The sequence below is a fragment of the Salvelinus namaycush genome, chromosome 9 (assembly GCF_016432855.1).
Source record: "Salvelinus namaycush isolate Seneca chromosome 9, SaNama_1.0, whole genome shotgun sequence".
In the NCBI taxonomy this organism is placed as follows: Eukaryota; Metazoa; Chordata; class Actinopteri; order Salmoniformes; family Salmonidae; genus Salvelinus; species Salvelinus namaycush.
In genome coordinates, this window is record NC_052315.1 from 22,171,863 (window position 1) to 22,190,668 (window position 18,806).

The 18,806-nt window shown below is 45.0% G+C and overlaps 1 protein-coding gene across 1 annotated transcript in view; it reads left to right on the forward strand.

The window, feature by feature from the left end:
* The window catches only part of LOC120053420 (junctophilin-3-like), a 30,979-nt gene extending 12,858 nt beyond the window's left edge, over positions 1-18,121 (forward strand). The window contains exons 3-5 of the mRNA XM_039000545.1: positions 13,625-13,749; positions 15,466-16,481; positions 17,760-18,121. Of these exons, the coding sequence (XP_038856473.1) occupies positions 13,625-13,749; positions 15,466-16,481; positions 17,760-17,840 (1,222 nt within the window). The 3' untranslated portion in view covers positions 17,841-18,121. The remainder of the gene's footprint in view (positions 1-13,624; positions 13,750-15,465; positions 16,482-17,759) is intronic.
* The last annotated feature ends 685 nt before the right edge of the window (positions 18,122-18,806 follow it).

Here is an 18,806-nt window from a genome sequence, read left to right on the forward strand (position 1 = left end):
GAATACTCATTGGCTGACAGCTGTGGTATATCAGATTGTATACCATGGGTATGATGGTATACAATTACGTTGGTAACCAGTTTATAATAGCAATAAGGCACCTCGGGGGTGTGTGATATATGGCCAATATACCACGGCTAAGGGCTGTATGCAGGCACTCCGCGTTGCGTTGTGCTTAAGAATAGCCCTGGATGTGATTGTGACTCGCTCATGATCAGTAGTGTTAGTGTGGGCTATAAGCAGATACAAAATAAAAAAGATATGCCATATACCAACTTTTGTTTCAGTGGGCATTGCGTATACTCACTTTTAATTGCCATTGATGTGTATCAAAGTAGTGTAGTGGAGGTATACTATACACCATATCAATTATGTAGTACAATAGAGAAATCATGCACAAAGTGGCCTACGACATCGCAAAGCACAAATATATTGACATGCGTGCAACATAGCTTAGTTTCACCAGAATATCATCTCAAGAGCAAGCAGCTCTCAACTCGTTGTTTGCCTGCAACCTGTACTCAGGGGTAGACGTAACATAGCAAAATTAAAACTAAGACACTGAAAATAGTATTTTTTAAAAATCTATAATAATTCGTATTTTTTTAAACCTTTATTTAACTAGGCAAGTCAGTTAAGAACATATTCTTATTTACAATGATGGCCTACCCCGGCCAAACCCAGACGATGCCAGGCCAATTGTGCGCCGCCCTTTGGGACTCCCAATCACGGCCGGATGTGATACAGCCTGGATTCGAACCAGGGACTATAGTGACACCTCTTGCACTGAGCTGCAGTGCCTTAGACCGCTGCACCACTCAGGAGTATGATCTGTTACGTTTGGTATGGTATATAATATGTATTCATTTGTGGATGTCCCTCATCCATTTCATATGATATGTTACGAATTACAATTTATATGATTTGTTACGAATTACAATTCATATGATATGTTATGAATTGCAATTCATACAATATGTTAGGAATTTGCAATACATATGAATGTTACAAATTCTAATTTGTTGGGGCTAATATTAGCTAGATGGCTAGGTGGCTAACATTAGCTAGGCTAGGGGTTAAGGTTAAGGGTTAAGGTTTTGGTTAAGGTTAGGGTTAAGGTAAGGGTTAAGGTTAGCTAACATGTAATTAGTTGCAAAGTAGCTAAAAAGTTGTAAGTAGTTGCAAAGATGCTAATTAGCTAAAATGCTAAAGTTGTCCGTGATGAGTTTCGAACACGCAACCTTTGGGACATTCGCGTGATTGCGTGATATCATGAAGATTTGTATCGGGAGGTCATTTGTTTAGCAAACTCTGCTATCAAATGTAGCCTGCACTGTAGGCCTACATTGTACAGTAGCATACAGAAACACCATTAGCCAAAAACATAGAGCCACTAGAAAGACAGCAGTCACACACAGCATGATGTTAAAGGATAAGAAGCTCATTCACTCAGACATAATAAGCCAGAAGGTCCCAATCATAAGAATACAAATATACAACCATTAGGCTAAGCATTTCTCAATCAAATTGTATAACTATTACTTTTCATCATGTTCACCACACAAAGTAACCAGTGATCAATCTAAAGTTTAAATGCAACAATGTTTCACACACATACTGTAAATTATTTTCAAGGAGACAGCTAACAACAGCAAGCGAGCTGCAATAAAAAAAACACAGTTCCATTCACCAGACAATGATCATTTGAAATATAACTTCTTGTTGAAAGTTCATCTTGAAAAGGGTGAAGCCAGAGTAACAATTTAGCAACAACATCCTCTTCGATAACACATGCTGCAGCTGCTACACACTTTTAACTAGCTTACAACAAAAGCTAGCTAGGTAAACCGTGGGAAAACTACTGCTCGCTATTGTGCAGTGTCCTGTCCTCCTTCAAGAAGCTGGAAGTTTCCATACGATTTTGTAAGAACCGTCCCACCCAAGTCAAAATGTGATTGGTTGATTCCACTGTCACTCCTAAATTATGCCCTAATACAGTTGAATGGCAGATGCCTTTTATCTAGCTTCTGAGGGCCTAGCCAATGGCTGACATAGCTAGCTAGATTTCTCTCCCCGGAGACCAACAAAGAAAAATCCTGATTGGATCTTTTTTTTGCTTCAGTGTTAACCCTTTCCTTTCCAAAACAACCTGAAGAGTTTCAGTCAGAATATCATTGAGAAGGATAATATAATCAGAATACCATTGAAATATTATTGAAAAGATTAAATAGAAATTCAAACAAAGTGTATATTTTAAAACGACAACAATTATTTTATAAATTCTTAGGTCTTCTCTGAAGGTGTAGAAGGCCCTCACGGTTCCCCACTGTTAGTTTGTGTATCCACTTCTGGACTGAGGAACTGAAAGAATGTATGGCAACATTGAGCTACATCACATTGTATTTATTTTAACAAACTGTCCCCAGTGACTATTCATTTAGTTATACACTAGGGTTGGATTACATAGCTGGTTGCTCTTGGATATCACACATGCATGTGGAACTCTGCATGGCCCACTATACTGAGTTCCTCTTCCTGACCAAGCCAGACTGGGGTCTGAATGAGGCTGGTATGGATTGTTTAAACACGTTGCCCGGAACCTTGATGGGTCTATATTGATGGGTGAGCAGTAGAGACAATCAATGATGTGGGTATACACGGTCATGGTGTCATGGCTATGAACTATTACATCATTATTTGAAAGCATGTATACATTTGTTCGTATGTGTGTGTGTGTGTGTGTGTGTGTGTGTGTGTGTGTGTGTGTGTGTGTGTGTGTGTGTGTGTGTGTGTGTGTGTGTGTGTGTGTGTGTGTGTGTGTGTGTGTGTGTGTGTGTGTGTGTGAGACGTGTGTGTGAGACGTGTGTGCATGTGTATGTGTGTCCGTGCATACGTGCATGTGTGCATGTATTTTTGTAGTTGACAGAGAGAGATAAAGAGAAAGCGCAATTAGGCCATGAGCTATGACAACAGAATATCTGTGTGATCTGCCTGTTTCTTGACTTAGTTCTGCACTCCTGTGTTGGGCCATTGAAGCCTTCTCCTGGAGGTAGGTGGGAGAAAGGCATGATGGGAGATATAGAAAGAAAGAGAGAGAGCAACAGAGAGAAAGAGAGAGAGCAGAGGGAGGGAGTGATATCTGCATTGGCGGACAGCCGGAAAGTGACAAGGGAGGCTGAACTGGAGGCTGGCCCACACACACTCACACACACACACACACACACACACACACACACACACACACACACACACACACACACACACACACACACACACACACACACACACACACACACACACACACACACACACACACACACACACACACACACACAATTTGCACATAAATATATGTGCATGCAAATAAATGTTCAAACACCCACGCTTACAACCTTCACACCCAGCACACTCTTCCAAGATCTCCAAAGTCTTAACTATGCATATCGATTAATTATTATATCATAGGATGCAACCCCAAAGGCTATTACTCTAAAAACTAGGGACTTAAGTCTTGTTTTACATAGCTATGTTACGTTTTTGTGGGCATCTGTACACTTCCATGTGTGTGTCCGTGTCTGTGTTTCTACACATACATACAGTATATGCAAGGGTATGCATTTGCTATATTTGGTTCTAAAACTCAAATCCCATTTAAGCTCATCAAACTCTTCCAGGCACACTGGCTACAGCTAAGTACCTACACAGGGCGGCCGGTAGCCTGGCGGTTAAGAGCACTGGGTCAGTTACCGAAAGGTGGTTTGAATCCACGAGACGACTAGGTGACAAATCTGACGATGGGCCCTTGAGAAAGGCACTTAACCCTAATCGCTCCTGTAAGTTGCTCTGGATAAGAGCGTCTGCACATTTGTCTTTTTTTAAGTATAATAATAGGACACACTGGCTACAGCTAACTACCTACACAGGGACACTGGCTACAGCTAACTACCTACACAGGGCACACTGGCTACAGCTAACTACCTACACAGGGACACTGGCTACAGCTAACTACCTACACAGGGCACACTGGCTACAGCTAACTACCTACACAGGGACACTGGCTACAGCTAACTACCTACACAGGACACACTGGCTACAGCTAACTACCTACACAGGGCACACTGGCTACAGCTAACTACCTACACAGGGCACACTGGCTACAGCTAACTACCTACACAGGACACACTGGCTACAGCTAACTACCTACACAGGACACACTGGCTACAGCTAACTACCTTCACAGGGCACACTGGCTACAGCTAACTACCTACACAGGGCACACTGGCTACAGCTAACTACCTACACAGGGCACACTGGCTACAGCTAACTACCTACACAGGGCACACTGGCTACAGCTAACTACCTACACAGGGCACACTGGCTACAGCTAACTACCTACACAGGGAACACTGGCTACAGCTAACTACCTACACAGGGCACACTGGCTACAGCTAACTACCTACACAGGACACACTGGCTACAGCTAACTACCTACACAGGGCACACTGGCTACAGCTAACTACTTACACAGGGCACACTGGCTACAGCTAACTACCTACACAGGGCACACTGGCTACAGCTAACTACCTACACAGGACACACTGGCTACATCTAACTACCTACACAGGGCACACTGGCTACAGCTAACTACCTACACAGAGCACACTGGCTACAGCTAACTACCTACACAGGGCACACTGGCTACAGCTAACTACCTACACAGGACACACTGGCTACAGCTAACTACCTACAAAGGGCACACTGGCTACAGCTAACTACCTACACAGGACACACTGGCTACATCTAACTACCTACACAGGGCACACTGGCTACAGCTAACTACCTACACAGGACACACTGGCTACAGCTAACTACCTACACAGAGCACACTGGCTACAGCTAACTACCTACACAGGTCACAGTGGCTACAGCTAACTACCTACACAGGGCACATTGACTACAGCTAACTACCTCAAATCAAATCAAAATGTATTGGTCACATACACATGGTTAGCAGATGTTAATGCGAGTGTAGCGAAATGCGTGTGCTTCTAGTTCCGACAATGCAGTAATATCTAACAAGTAATATAACAAATTCACAACAACTAACTTATACACACAAATGTAAAGGGATGAATAAGAATATGTACATATAAATATATGGATGAGCGATGGCCGTGCGGCATAGTAGATGGAATAGAACAGTATATACATATGAGATGAGTAATGTAGGATATGTAAACATTATGAAAGTGGCGTTATTTAAAGTGACTAGTGATACCTTTATTAAGTCAATTTATTAAAGTGGCCAGAGATTTGAGTCTGTATGTTGGCAGCAGCCTCTCTATGTTAGTGATGGCTGTTTAACAGTCTGATGGCCTTGAGATAGAAGCTGCTTTTCAGTTTCTCGGTCCCAGCTTTGATGCACCTGTACTGACCTCGCCTTCTGGATGATAGCGGGGTGAACAGGCAGTGGCTCGGGTGGTTGTTGTCCTTGATGATCTTTTTGGCCTTCCTGTGACATCGGGTGGTGTAGGTGTCCTGGAGGGCAGGCAGTTTGCCTCCCGTGATGCATTGTGCAGACCTCACTACCATCTGGAGAGCCATGCGGTTGAGGGTGGTGCAGTTGCCGTACCAGGCGGTGATACAACCCGACAGGATGCTCTCGATTGTGCATCTTTACCTACACAGGGCACACTGGCTACCGCTAACTACCTACACAGGGACACTGGCTACAACTAACTACCTACACAGGGACACTGGCTACAACTAACTACCTACACAGGGACACTGGCTACAGCTAACTACATACACAGGAACACTGGCTACAGCTAACTACCTACACAGGGCACACTGGCTACAGCTAACTACCTACACAGGAAGACTGGCTACAGCTAACTACCTACACAGGGAGACTGGCTACAGCTAACTACCTATACAGGGACACTGGCTACAGCTAACTACCTACACAGGGACACTCATTATAGATGAGGGCATCTACACCTCGATGCAGCAGGATAATAGATTTATCTCAACCCATGTCAGCTGATTCAGTGTGGCACTGCTGTAGCACAGAGAGAGGAGAGGATGAGAGCAGGGAATATGGGGGTATCATTTTGTATACAGGAACAATAGCAGCCACTGCTTGACTTTACAGCTGTGCTAAAATACAGTAAGGAGAATGTGGGTAACATACCTCTGTCTGTGAGGACAGGGAAGCACATTTTGAGGAACACCGTGTGAGAAGAGATTGACCTCAACCATTCTATGCTAAACATTTTAATTGCCTCTAGAGCATTTCTCTGGTGCATACAGTACTCAGGCTAACCCAGATATTATGAGAGGAAAGGTATTTTCCTTGTAGAACTCCAAGACAAAGGTTACTCTTACAGGTAAGACACCAAGAAATAATGCATAGTCACAGAATAATATAGGTAAACAACAACAAACACTCACACAGAGAGAGAGAGAGAGGTAGAGACATACTCACAAACAGAGGCAGAAGGAGACCACAGTAGGACAGAAAGAGACCACAGTAGGACAGAAAGAGACCACAGTAGGACAGAAAGAGACCACAGTAAGACAGAAAGAGACCACAGTAGGACAGAAGGAGACCACAGTAGGACAGAAAGAGACCACAGTAGGACAGAAGGAGACCACAGTAGGACAGAAAGAGACCACAGTAGGACAGAAAGAGACCACAGTAGGACAGAAAGAGACCACAGTAGGACAGAAGGAGACCACAGTAGGACAGAAAGAGACCACAGTAGGACAGAAGGAGACCACAGTAGGATTGAAGGAGACCACAGTAGGACAGAAAGAGACCACAGTAGGACAGAAAGAGACCACACTAGGACAGAAGGAGACCACAGTAGGACAGAAAGAGACCACAGTAGGACACCACATTAGGACAAAGGAGACCACAGTAGGACAGAAGGAGACCACAGTAGGACAGAAGGAGACCACAGTAGGACAGAAGGAGACCACAGTAGGACAGAAAGAGACCACAGTAAATCAAATCAAATTTTATTTGACACATACACATGGTTAGCAGATGTTAATGCGAGTGTAGCGAAATGCTTGTGCTTCTAGTTCCGACAATGCAGTAATATCCAACGAGTAATCTAACATAACAATTTCACAACAATTACCTTATATATAAAGGAATGAATAAGAATATGTACATAAAAAAATATATGAATGAGTGATGGTATAGAATGGCATAGGCAAGATGCAGTAGATGATATAGAGTACAGCATATACATATGAGATGAGTAATGTAGGGTATGTAAACATAAAAAAGTGGCATTGTTTAAAGTGGCTAGTGATACATTCCATCAAGATGGCAAGATGCAGTAGATGGTATAGAGTACAGTATATACATATGAGATGAGTAATGTAGGGTATGTAAACATTACATGAAGTGGCATTGTTTAAAGTGGCTAGGGATATATTTATTACATCAATTTTTCCATTATTAAAGTGGCTGGAGTTGAGTCTGTATGTAGGCAGCAGCCACTCAATGTTAGTGATGGCTGTTTAACAGTCTGATGGCCTTGAGATAGAAGCTATTTTTCAGTCTCTCGGTCCCAGCTTTGATGCACCTGTACTGACCTCGCCTTCTGGATGATAGCGGGGTGAACAGGCAGTGGCTCGGGTGGTTGTTGTCCTTGATGATCTTTTTGGCCTTCCTGTGACATCGGGTGGTGTAGGTGTCCTGGAGGGCAGGTAGTTTGCCCCCGGTGATGCGTTGTGCAGACCTCACTACCCTCTGGAGAGCCTTACGGTTATGGACGGAGCAGTTGCCGTACCAGGCGGTGATACAGCCCGACAGGATGCTCTCGACTGTGCATCTGTAAAAGTTTGTGAGTGTTTTTGGTGACAAGACAAATTTCTTCAGCCTCCTGAGGTTGAAGAGGCGCTGCTGCGCCTTCTTCACCACGCTGTCTGTGTGGTTGAACCATTTCAGTTGGTCCGTGATGTGTACGCCGAGGAACTTAAAACTTTCTACCCTTTCCACTACTGTCCCGTCAATGTGGATAGGGGGGTGCTCCCTCTGCTGTTTCCTGAAGTCCACGATCATCTCCTTTGTTTTGTTGACGTTGAGTGTGAGGTTATTTTCCTGACACCACACTCCGAGGGCCCTCACCTCCTCCCTGTAGGCCGTCTCGTCGTTGTTGGTAATCAAGCCTACCACTGTAGTGTCGTCTGCAAACTTGATGATTGAGTTGGAGGCGTGCATGGCCACGCAGTCGTGGGTGAACAGGGAGTACAGGAGAGGGCTGAGAACGCACCCTTGTGGGGACCCAGTGTTGAGGATCAGCGGGGTGGAGATGTTGTTACCTACCCTCACCACCTGGGGGCGGCCTGTCAGGAAGTCCAGGACCCAGTTGCACAGGGCGGGGTCGAGACCCAGGGTCTCGAGCTTAATGACGAGTTTGGAGGGTACTATGGTGTTAAATGCTGCGCTGTAGTCGATGAACAGCATTCTCACATAGGTATTCCTCTTGTCCAGATGGGTTAGGGCAGTGTGCAGTGTGATGGCGATTGCGTCGTCTGTGGACCTATTGGGGCGGTAAGCAAATTGGATCTAGGGTGTCAGGTAGGGTGGAGGTGATATGGTCCTTGACTAGTCTCTCACAGCACTTCATGATGACGGAAGTGAGTGCTATGGGGTGGTAGTCATTTAGCTCAGTTACCTTAGCTTTCTTGGGAACAGGAACAATGGTGGCCCTCTTGAAGCATGTGGGAACAGCAGACTGGGATAAGGATTGATTGAATATGTCTGTAAACACACCAGCCAGCTGGTCTGCGCATGCTCTGAGAACGCGGCTAGGGATGCCGTCTGGGCCTGCAGCCTTGCGAGGGTTAACACGTTTAAATGTTTTACTCACGTTGGCTGCAGTGAAGGAGAGTCCACAGGTTTTGGTAGCGGGCCGTGTCAGTGGCACTGTATTGTCCTCAAAGCGAGCAAAGAAGTTGTTTAGTCTGTCTGGGAGCAAGGCATCCTGGTCCGCGACGGGGCTGGTTTTCCTTTTATAGTCCGTGATTGACTGTAGACCCTGTCACATGCCTCTTGTTGTAACAGTCGTCGTCGTCTGATGAGGAAGAATCAGACCAAAGCACAGCGTGGTAAGTGTTCATGATTTTATTAAACTGAACACTAGAACAAAATAACAAAGTGAATAAACGAAACCGAAACAGTCCTGTCAGGTGCAGAACACTAAACAGAAAACAACTACCCACAAAACACAGGTGGGAAAAGGCTACCTAAGTATGGTTCCCAATCAGAGACAACGATAGTCAGCTGTCCCTGATTGAGAACCATACCCGGCCAAAACAAAGAAATACAAAACATAGAAAAAAGAACATAGAATGCCCACCCCAAATCACACCCTGACCAAACCAAAATAGAGACATAAAAAGCTCTCTAAGGTCAGAGCGTGACACTCGTGTCTGAGCCTATGAATTGCGACTCTACTTTGTCTCTATACTGAGGCTTAGCTTGTTTGATTGCCTTGCGGAGGGAATAGCTACACTGTTTGTATTCGGTCATGTTTCCGGTCACCTTACCCTGATTAAAAGCAGTGGTTCGCGCTTTCAGTTTTGCACGAATGCTGCCATCAATCCACGGTTTCTGGTTTGGGAATGTTTTAATAGACGCTGTTGGTACGACATCGCCGATGCACTTGCTAATAAACCCGCTCACCGAATCAGCGTATTCATCAATGTTGTTGTTCGCCGCAATGCGGAACATATCCCAGTCCACGTGATCGAAGCAATCTTGAAGCGTGGAATCCGATTGGTCGGACCAGTAGGACAGAAGGAGACCACAGTAGGACAGAAAGAGACCACAGTAGGACAGAAGGAGACCACAGTAGGACAGAAGGAGACCACAGTAGGACAGAAAGAGACCACAGTAGGACAGAAAGATACCACAGTAGGACAGAAAGAGACCACAGTAGGACAGAAAGAGACCACAGTAGGACAGAAAGAGACCACAGTAGGACAGAAAGAGACCACAGTAGGACAGAAAGAGACCACAGTAGAACAGAAAGAGACTACAGTAGGACAGAAAGAGACCACAGTAGGACAGAAAGAGACTACAGTAGGACAGAAAGAGACCACAGTAGGACAGAAGGAGACCACAGTAGGACAGAAAGAGACTACAGTAGGACAGAAGGAGACCACAGTAGGACAGAAAGAGACCACAGTAGGACAGAAGGAGACCACAGTAGGACAGAAAGAGACCACAGTAGGACAGAAAGAGACCACAGTAGGACAGAAAGAGACTACAGTAGGACAGAAAGAGACCACAGTAGGACAGAAAGAGACTACAGTAGGACAGAAAGAGACCACAGTAGGACAGAAAGAGACCACAATAGGACAGAAAGAGACTACAGTAGGACAGAAGGAGACCACAGTAGGACAGAAAGAGACCACAGTAGGACAGAAGGAGACCACAGTAGGACAGAAAGAGACCACAGTAGGACAGAAAGAGACCACAGTAGGACAGAAGGAGACCACAGTAGGACAGAAAGAGACCACAGTAGGACAGAAAGAGACCACAGTAGGACAGAAAGAGACTACAGTAGGACAGAAAGAGACCACAGTAGGACAGAAAGAGACCACAGTAGGACAGAAAGAGACCACAGTAGGACAGAAAGAGACCACAGTAGGACAGAAGGAGAAGTTCATGAGATGTTAATAGGGTAAATGCGTTTATCAGAGTCCCTGCGTCATGTCAGTCATGTTTAAAACAGAATCCTGTCCACACATGTGCTGCTGATGAGACATTGATACCGGAAACAAGCATGAATCGTCTCCGGCTCTGTTCAACTCCATCTTGATGCAACTTATTAAAAAGAGGCTCCTTATGTGTGTCATCCTGAGGATTAGTGAGACTCTCCTTGTGTCCCAAATGGTACCCTATTCCCCAGATGGCTCTGGTCATGCCTTAGTCATACCATTCTAGGTTACTTAAGATTGTATAAGCATGGCCCCTTTCCCATTAACATAAGATTAGCTAGCAGCTTCTCAAGACAAATATATTCAGTGTGAATGAATGTGTTAGATAGATAAAGGTGTGAGAGGAAGTTATCTCTCTAAATGTCTGTTAGAGCGGAGGTGGGGAGGAGGGTGTTTGTCTTTACTTGTGTGTTACAAGGTAAATGCAGGTTGTGTGAGAAAACGTGTCTGTGTTTGCATGAGAAAGATGGTTCAAGAGGTCGAGACATTGTGCACTGTGAGTCAGAGAGCGGTGAAATAATTTCTGTTCATGTGTGCAGTGCACGTGCGCATGCATGAGAGTAAGAAGGTGTATTAGGAGGGATGAGGGGTGCAGGCAAAAAGTCCTGTGTGTGTCTGATGTCATGGAATGATTAGTGTCTCTGTGAAATCAGAAGTGGTGTTCTTACTGCTGTGGCTTGGTGTGATATAAATAGACAGAGAATCAAATCCATATCTGTCTTACACGCCAGCACACGTGCTAGCGTGTGTGTGTGTGTCTGTGTCTGTCTGTGTGTGTGTGTGTGTGTGTGTGTGTGTGTGTGTGTGTGTGTGTGTGTGTGTGTGTGTGTGTGTGTGTGTGTGTGTGTGTGTGTGTGTGTGTGTGTGTGTGAGTGTGTGAGTGTGTGAGTGAGTGAGATAGAGGGTGGGGTGATCACTGCATTCTTTCTAAATGATGAAGCTGTAAAATAACTCATGCAGTGCTCTGGGGCACAGTAACACTGAATGGAAGATTCCTATCCCCCTCTCTCTCACTATGTTTCTCACTCCCTTGCTCCTGCAGTTGCTAGGACAACAGTCCAGGAGAGGGCTGGTCCCCGGTAGAGCAGGATGAGGAGCTCTATCCCCCTCTCAGCTCACCTCAGCTAACCCCCTCACCACACCCCTCTCTAACACCCACTAATGTGTCCCTACCAAACACACCAGGCCAGCCAACACTGTCCACATACAGCTATCTAAAATTAACAAACAGAGACTTTTACAGACTATTACTCACACACTACTTTCTGGACACGCACGCACGCACACACACACACACACACACACACACACGCACACGCACACGCACACGCACACACACACACACACACACACACACACACACACACACACACACACACACACACACACACACAGACACACAGACACACACAGAGACACAGACACACACACACACACACACACACACACAGTGCTGTGAGCTCTAGTGCCAGGGTGAAGAGAGACAGAAGTAAAAAGAAACAGAGTAAAAAAAAATCAATAACCATCGACATGCAATACTGCACCAAGACAGTTCCTGCACAAACAAAGAGGAGAGAGGGAAATAGGAAAGAGACAAAATAGAGGGTTTAGAGAGAGAGACTAGAAAGAACGGTAAAGGCAAAACGATTGGGAAAGCACCATACGTTCTCCTCTGGACGTGGCTTTATGTCATGCGAGCTAAAACGGAATTATCCATTTGAAGGGATTGTAAGTGCACATTATCATCAGGCCTCTATTATTTTATGAGACCACAGTAGTGTGACACAGAAACAGATGTCAGTATGGGGCTATCTGTCACAAACCAGAGGGGTATACTACGAAGGAAGCTACAGATGTAGGATCTTAATTTGAGCCAGTTTGATACAGCAGGGAAATAATCCTGCAGCCACAGGAAATGTGAATTATTACGTGGATTATAATTAATATTTTCAATTCAGCAGGCTATAGTGTGAAATAGGCTTTTAGAAGTGAGGTATTTATTTTATTACTTATCGTTAAGGTCGTCGTTGGTGTGCTTATCAATGCACAAGTACCTTTTTCCCGCTCCTGTCAACAAAATAATTGTATTGTCATACAAAGGTTTTACTGTGTGAAGTTTCAAGTGCATTCTGTCATTACTAAATGTGTAATGTGATAGGTATTTCAACATTACTATTTTTTAACACACAAAAAAAACATTTAATTTAAAAAATATTTAATCAGTCATCTTCCTCAAATGAAGTGGATGAATCTTTGCGAGAGGGAGATAATCTGATTTCATTGGTCCTCAACTCGCGGCTCAGATACTCAGACACCTGCACCAGAGCAGGTCAGTTCTGAAGGATTCATTGCCATAGAAATGTACCTGGCTAAAAGGTGAGACACTTTCGTGGTACCGGTTATCCCGAGTTGAACTCAGATTTGACCAAAGTTACCTCGGTAACTCCTAAAACTTGATTCGTAGTATCGTGTTCTGGGTTCAAATACTATTTAGCTTTTTTCAGTTACTTTCAAAGACAAGTAGTTGAATATTGGAATTTATTAGAAAATACACTTGGAAAGTATTTGAAAATACTGAAATACACTGACTCAAATACACTCCCATGCATTTAACCCAGGCATTTTAAAATAGTATTTGAAATAAGTATTTGAAAATACGTTAAAATAGTAGGCTATTTATAGGAAATTATTTGAAAATACTCCAGCATTGGAATTGGGCAGCCCTGACTTAGAGGGTCTGACCTCATAGGAGAAATGGGAATTGGCTGTCTATTATATTACACATTCCAATGCACGTACAGTACACTCACAAAGTCAGTCATGCAACTTGCTCCCTGCAGTTGCATTCTTTAATTAATTATTATTTACTCACCACCAGGACAGCCCATGCACGAGGGAAGGCGGAGGCGGCCATGGGAGCAGCCCAGAAGGCCCAGGAAGAGTGTCGCCTCGCCAGGGTCACCGCCAAAGAGTTCTCCCCCTCCTTCCAGCACCGCAAAAACGGTGAGTGTGCCACCATCCCCATAGCAACCATCAATACACCAGAAGCACCAATTTTGTCACACACAGTCTTTTTATAACCACAAATGTCAATATACTAATGCCCTCTATTTGGCACTCACAGTGTGTCACTTTATTTTATCAACTTGAAATGCTGAGAGAAAATACATACTGCCTCATATATGAATAAACATACAGTATGTCTCCTGAACATGTAACTAATGACAAGAGAGAGGAGAGAATAGCCAAATCAATCAGGTGTCAGTGGCAGGCATGTGGGTGCTCTACTGTATGTGCTCGGGCCCCATGGGACCGGTTACCCACAGTGCAGTGCAAGTCATGAGTGATGGAGGCAGCAAGAGGAAGCTGGAGGGAGGTCAACATTGAACTTTCCAACAAGCCCACGCAAGGCAGGCTGACTGACACACACACACACACAGTCTTAAACACACACACACTTCCTGACATATACTGTCCCTTGCTTGTTTGTTTGTTCCACGTACCTGACAATACCTTGATGGCTGTTTTTAATGTCATGACATTATAAAGACTCACAGTTACAGATTCCCTAGGAGGCTGAGTTTATACTCAGAGCAACGACAACAGCATTTGTCTTAACTGAAACGGGTCATTTCACCAAGCTCTTATGCGCAAACAAAACCCTTTGCATACAATATCTGTGCACTTGCACATTATAAATTAGCCCTTTGAGCACTGTTGAGGCTCAGAGTGAGAGTGATAGTGTTGTGCTGTGCCTTGCCGTGCTGTGCTGTGCTGTGCTGTGCTGTGCTGTGCTGTGCTGTGCTGTGCTGTGCTGTGCTGTGCTGTGCTGCCTGTTGAGCAGAGTAAAGATTGTGTGAGTGCTGTGACTGGCTGGGTGCAGACGTCTGGGAGACAGCGAGGTAAGGTAGGCAATGCAGAGAGAGAAAGGAGTGTCTGGCGTAACTGAGTAGAATGCTTAACCAGCTTAACTCTCTCTCTGGTGCTGCTGACTGAAAAACCTTGAAAAGAGGCAGAGTCTAGTCTACAGACAGGACAGGAGTGGTCAGGAATAGTCTGTCTGTCTGTCTAAGAGGTATTCTATTCTATTGTGTTGTGTGCATGATTGCATAATAGAATGGGCACATCAACTACACGCATCTCAGGAAAGGAAATTAGGTCATTTAAGGTCAATATATGGGGTTATGGTTCCTTCATATGCACGTCCCTTTGATTTCCTTCACATAATACTGACATCATCTGGTTGACATTAGCAGTACAGCTGTTCATGTCATTCATGGGGTAAATTGGCCATATGACAGAGGTTGGACTTCATGAATATAAAACAAAGAGAACTCTAAATCATTCACTTTGAAATGGAACCATCCCAACGTAATAACTCTAAATCATTCACTTTGAAATGGGACTATCCCAACGTAATACCTCTAAATCATTCACTTTGAAAAGGGACCATCCCAACGTAATACCTCTAAATCATTCACTTTGAAAAGGGACTATCCCAATATAATAACTCTAAATCATTCACTTTGAAATGGGACTATCCCAACGTTGTGTATCATGCTGTCCTGACTCTCTGTCTCTCTGTTGTGTCTCTGTCTGTGTCTCTCTCTCTCTGTCTGTGTCTCTCTCTCGTGTCTCTGTCTGTGTCTCTCTCTCTGTGTCTCTGTCTCTGTCTGTGTCTCTCTCTCTGTGTCTCTGTGTCTCTGTGCTGTTGGTCAGGAGTAGAGGTCCAAAGGGCAAAGCATCAGAACTCCAGTGAGAACGACATTGAGGTGGTCTCCAGTGGCACAGGGCCAGACAGTCCTGAACTCTACATGAAGGGCACTACGCCCCCAAACTTGACCCCTGACCTTAGCCCTGAGGCCAGCCACCCCTCCTCACCCCCCTGCAGCCCTGCAACCACCAAGCCACACTGCACCAAGAACGCTCGCTTCCTGCGGCAGAGTGCTGTGGACGATGCTGGGGGTGGTGGCGGTGGGGGAGGGGGCAGTAGTGGGCAGGAGATCCAGGTGCTGATGGAGGGGCGCGGAGGGGGGGAGTACCTTAGGGCCAACAGCTGGAGTGAGGACAAGGACAAGCGCTCTTATAAAGGGGGCAGCTGGGGCAGAAGTCGCTCTACCACCTCCTCTATCCAAGAGGAGGCCAGGGGCAGCGGGCGCACCAACGGCCACGGCCACAAGCACGCCTCCTCCAATCACAAGTCTCGAGAGCATGGTTCGTCCAATCACAAGGCCTCCAGGGACCGGTGGTCGGACTGCCCGTCAGCATCGTGGAGGTCCCAGCGGACGCACAGCGGTGACACACGGCTGCTGGAGCAGGATGAGGAGAAGCTGAGCAACTACGAGATGGAGATGAGGCCGCTGCAGCCGATGGACTCCAACTCCCAGAAGCCCTATGGGCTGGGAGAGGAGGGCCATGGTCACGGGGGCGAAGCCCACTCCCACACGCTGCAGAAACAGCGGCCTAGTAAGAGCCGGGAGGCCAGGGAGGGCCGAGACATGGAGGCGGCACGGCCTTCAGGGGCGCGGGAGGGTAAGGAGGGTAAAGAGGGCAAAGAGGGCAAGGAGGGACCGGCCCCAGACTCAATGCAAAAGATGGACAGTCTGCGCAAGGAGGACAAGCTGGAGGCTCGGCCTCTGCGCAGGGATCTCACCCTCTCCCCCCCACAGAAATCCTCACCCATTGCACTAGAACACAACGATGACAAGACACTGACCCAGCTCAAAGCAAACTCGGTAAGGAGTCCTCCTCTCAACCACACATTCATAGTCACATTTAGTCATGTCATTTGTTTATTGTGTGCACACATGCAGAAAAATACACATGCATGAGTAATCACTTCCATGCACATGTCAATTGCACTTACACAGCTCTCAGATACAACTTTACTGTATACAGACAACATAACAGAATTAACTCTTATGTGTAAGGTAGCAAGTGGGAGCATCCCAGGCCCTGGTGTAGTCTCCTGATAGGCAGGTGCTCTACACAACACAGACACCTTGGTTGGGCTTCTAACCTCCCACAGTCCCCTCCACCGCACCACAGCCTCAGCTAGCTATCTCCCACTGTACTCCCAGCACCTTAGTAACAGCAGATTGGCAAAGTAGCTCCTTCCACAAAGCAGCCCCGCATTGGCTGCCCCACGCTCTGTTGCTAGGGAACAGGTTATGCCTTGCTTCAGCGGTAGCCAATAAGTGGGCGTGTGATGGTGACTGGAGGAGGGAGGGGGGGGGGATGTTTGCAACCGCAGTGAGGCAAGTAATGCAGCGAACTTGTGTAAGACAGGTTCACATGAAACACAGACGTAGATTCTGCAAGTGATCACATTGTAAAACACTCTTGGACAAAGATCCCACTATGATATATTTTAACAGCCTGGGCAAACATACATCCCATCCATGAGGGTACTCCAACACATGGAGCTAATGTCCACGTATCTTACAAACAAATGGGATCAGTGACCTGAGCCATCTACACAACATGTTTGGCATGGAGTGCACCACGTAAAAGACATGATGAATTATGCACAATACATCCTTAGGGTTAATCATTCAGTAACATGGTGTGGAGTAAACATAGCTGCTGTAGGCTACCAATGATTGTGTGAATTACAGTGTAAAGATGTATCTGTATTCTAAATATTTTAGATATCATACTATGGACTCAATTGCTTTGATAATTACATAGGTCATTTGTTATGCTCTCTACCTTGTACAATAGATCCAGTCCTGCACATTTTCCATGACAGTGTTACGGTACACAAGCCCATCAGTTAGATTTCACTAATAGTCTGCTGTTTAGACATGCTGGCTCTCAATGACACAGAGACTCACTTGAAATTATTGTATCTCTCAAATTAACCTAATTATACAGAGTAAAGACCAAAATCAAAGAAAGTACACATTAGCTGTGTATTTGCTTGTGTGTTAAGGCAGAGCTGTGTGTGTGTGTGCTTACGTTAGTGAAAGTCTGAATGAACATGTTCTATTCTCTCCCTCCCTCCTCCACAGAGCTCCAGCTCAATTCTGGTCGTCATGGTGATTTTGCTCAACATTGGAGTCGCAATTTTGTTTATCCACTTTTTTATTTAAAAATGTATTACCTATTGATTCCTTTTATTATTATACATTATTATGAGTATTATCATGACTATCAGTATCCAGCCCTTGACCATTTGACACTTCTGTAAAGAATACAGTAAGAGGATAAACAATATGGGGATACAGATGGTTCCCAATGCCCAGATTTTAGATAAGCAGTTATCTGCAAAACATTTTGGATTTAATTATTTCTCTTCCTGAAATTACCTGTTTTTCTTCTTAAATCATAGTTTAAAAACGTATAATTAAAATGATTCATTTGCTCACGTATGACATGTTAATATATATTATTTTTTATTCCTTAATTGCCTTTTCTCTCTGTTGATGTTGCTGATGTTCTTTTGATTGAGTTTGTTTGGGGTGGTAGACTCAGATGAGTGGTGGCACTGCTTGTATGATGGTGTTGTGGGTCAAATGAGGCAGAAAATAATGTATCTACTCTGGTTGTGACTGTGTCCACCTGACCTGGGTTCAAATACTATTTAATAATATTTTGAAATACTGTATCTGTGCTTGATTGAGCTTACCTGTTGCAATGGAAACAATAGAAAAGTCCCAAAAGTGCAAAACCATGCCTACCTGACAGTTGAGGCAGGCTAAAGCAAATGCTGAAAGTATTTGAAAGATTTCAAGTAGTATTTGAACACAGGTGTTGTCCACCCAGTAATACAAGGTTCAAAGGGATGGGAAACGGCCCCCTGTCCCCTGTCCTACCCAGTGCCCTCCGAACCCTCCCCCTCCTCTCCCCCTGCACATATCACCCTTCTGGCACGTTGTTCCCCTTCACGATTATAAGTTCAGCCTCTCACCACCCATCCTTCCCTTTCCCAGTAGTCCACTCATGACATTACACCATATCCTGTTACCCTCTTTTCCTTGTTTCATGTAACTCTCCTTTCATTTTATACCCCACCGTGCTCCCCAAATCCTAACAACCAACCATTTTCACCAAGACTT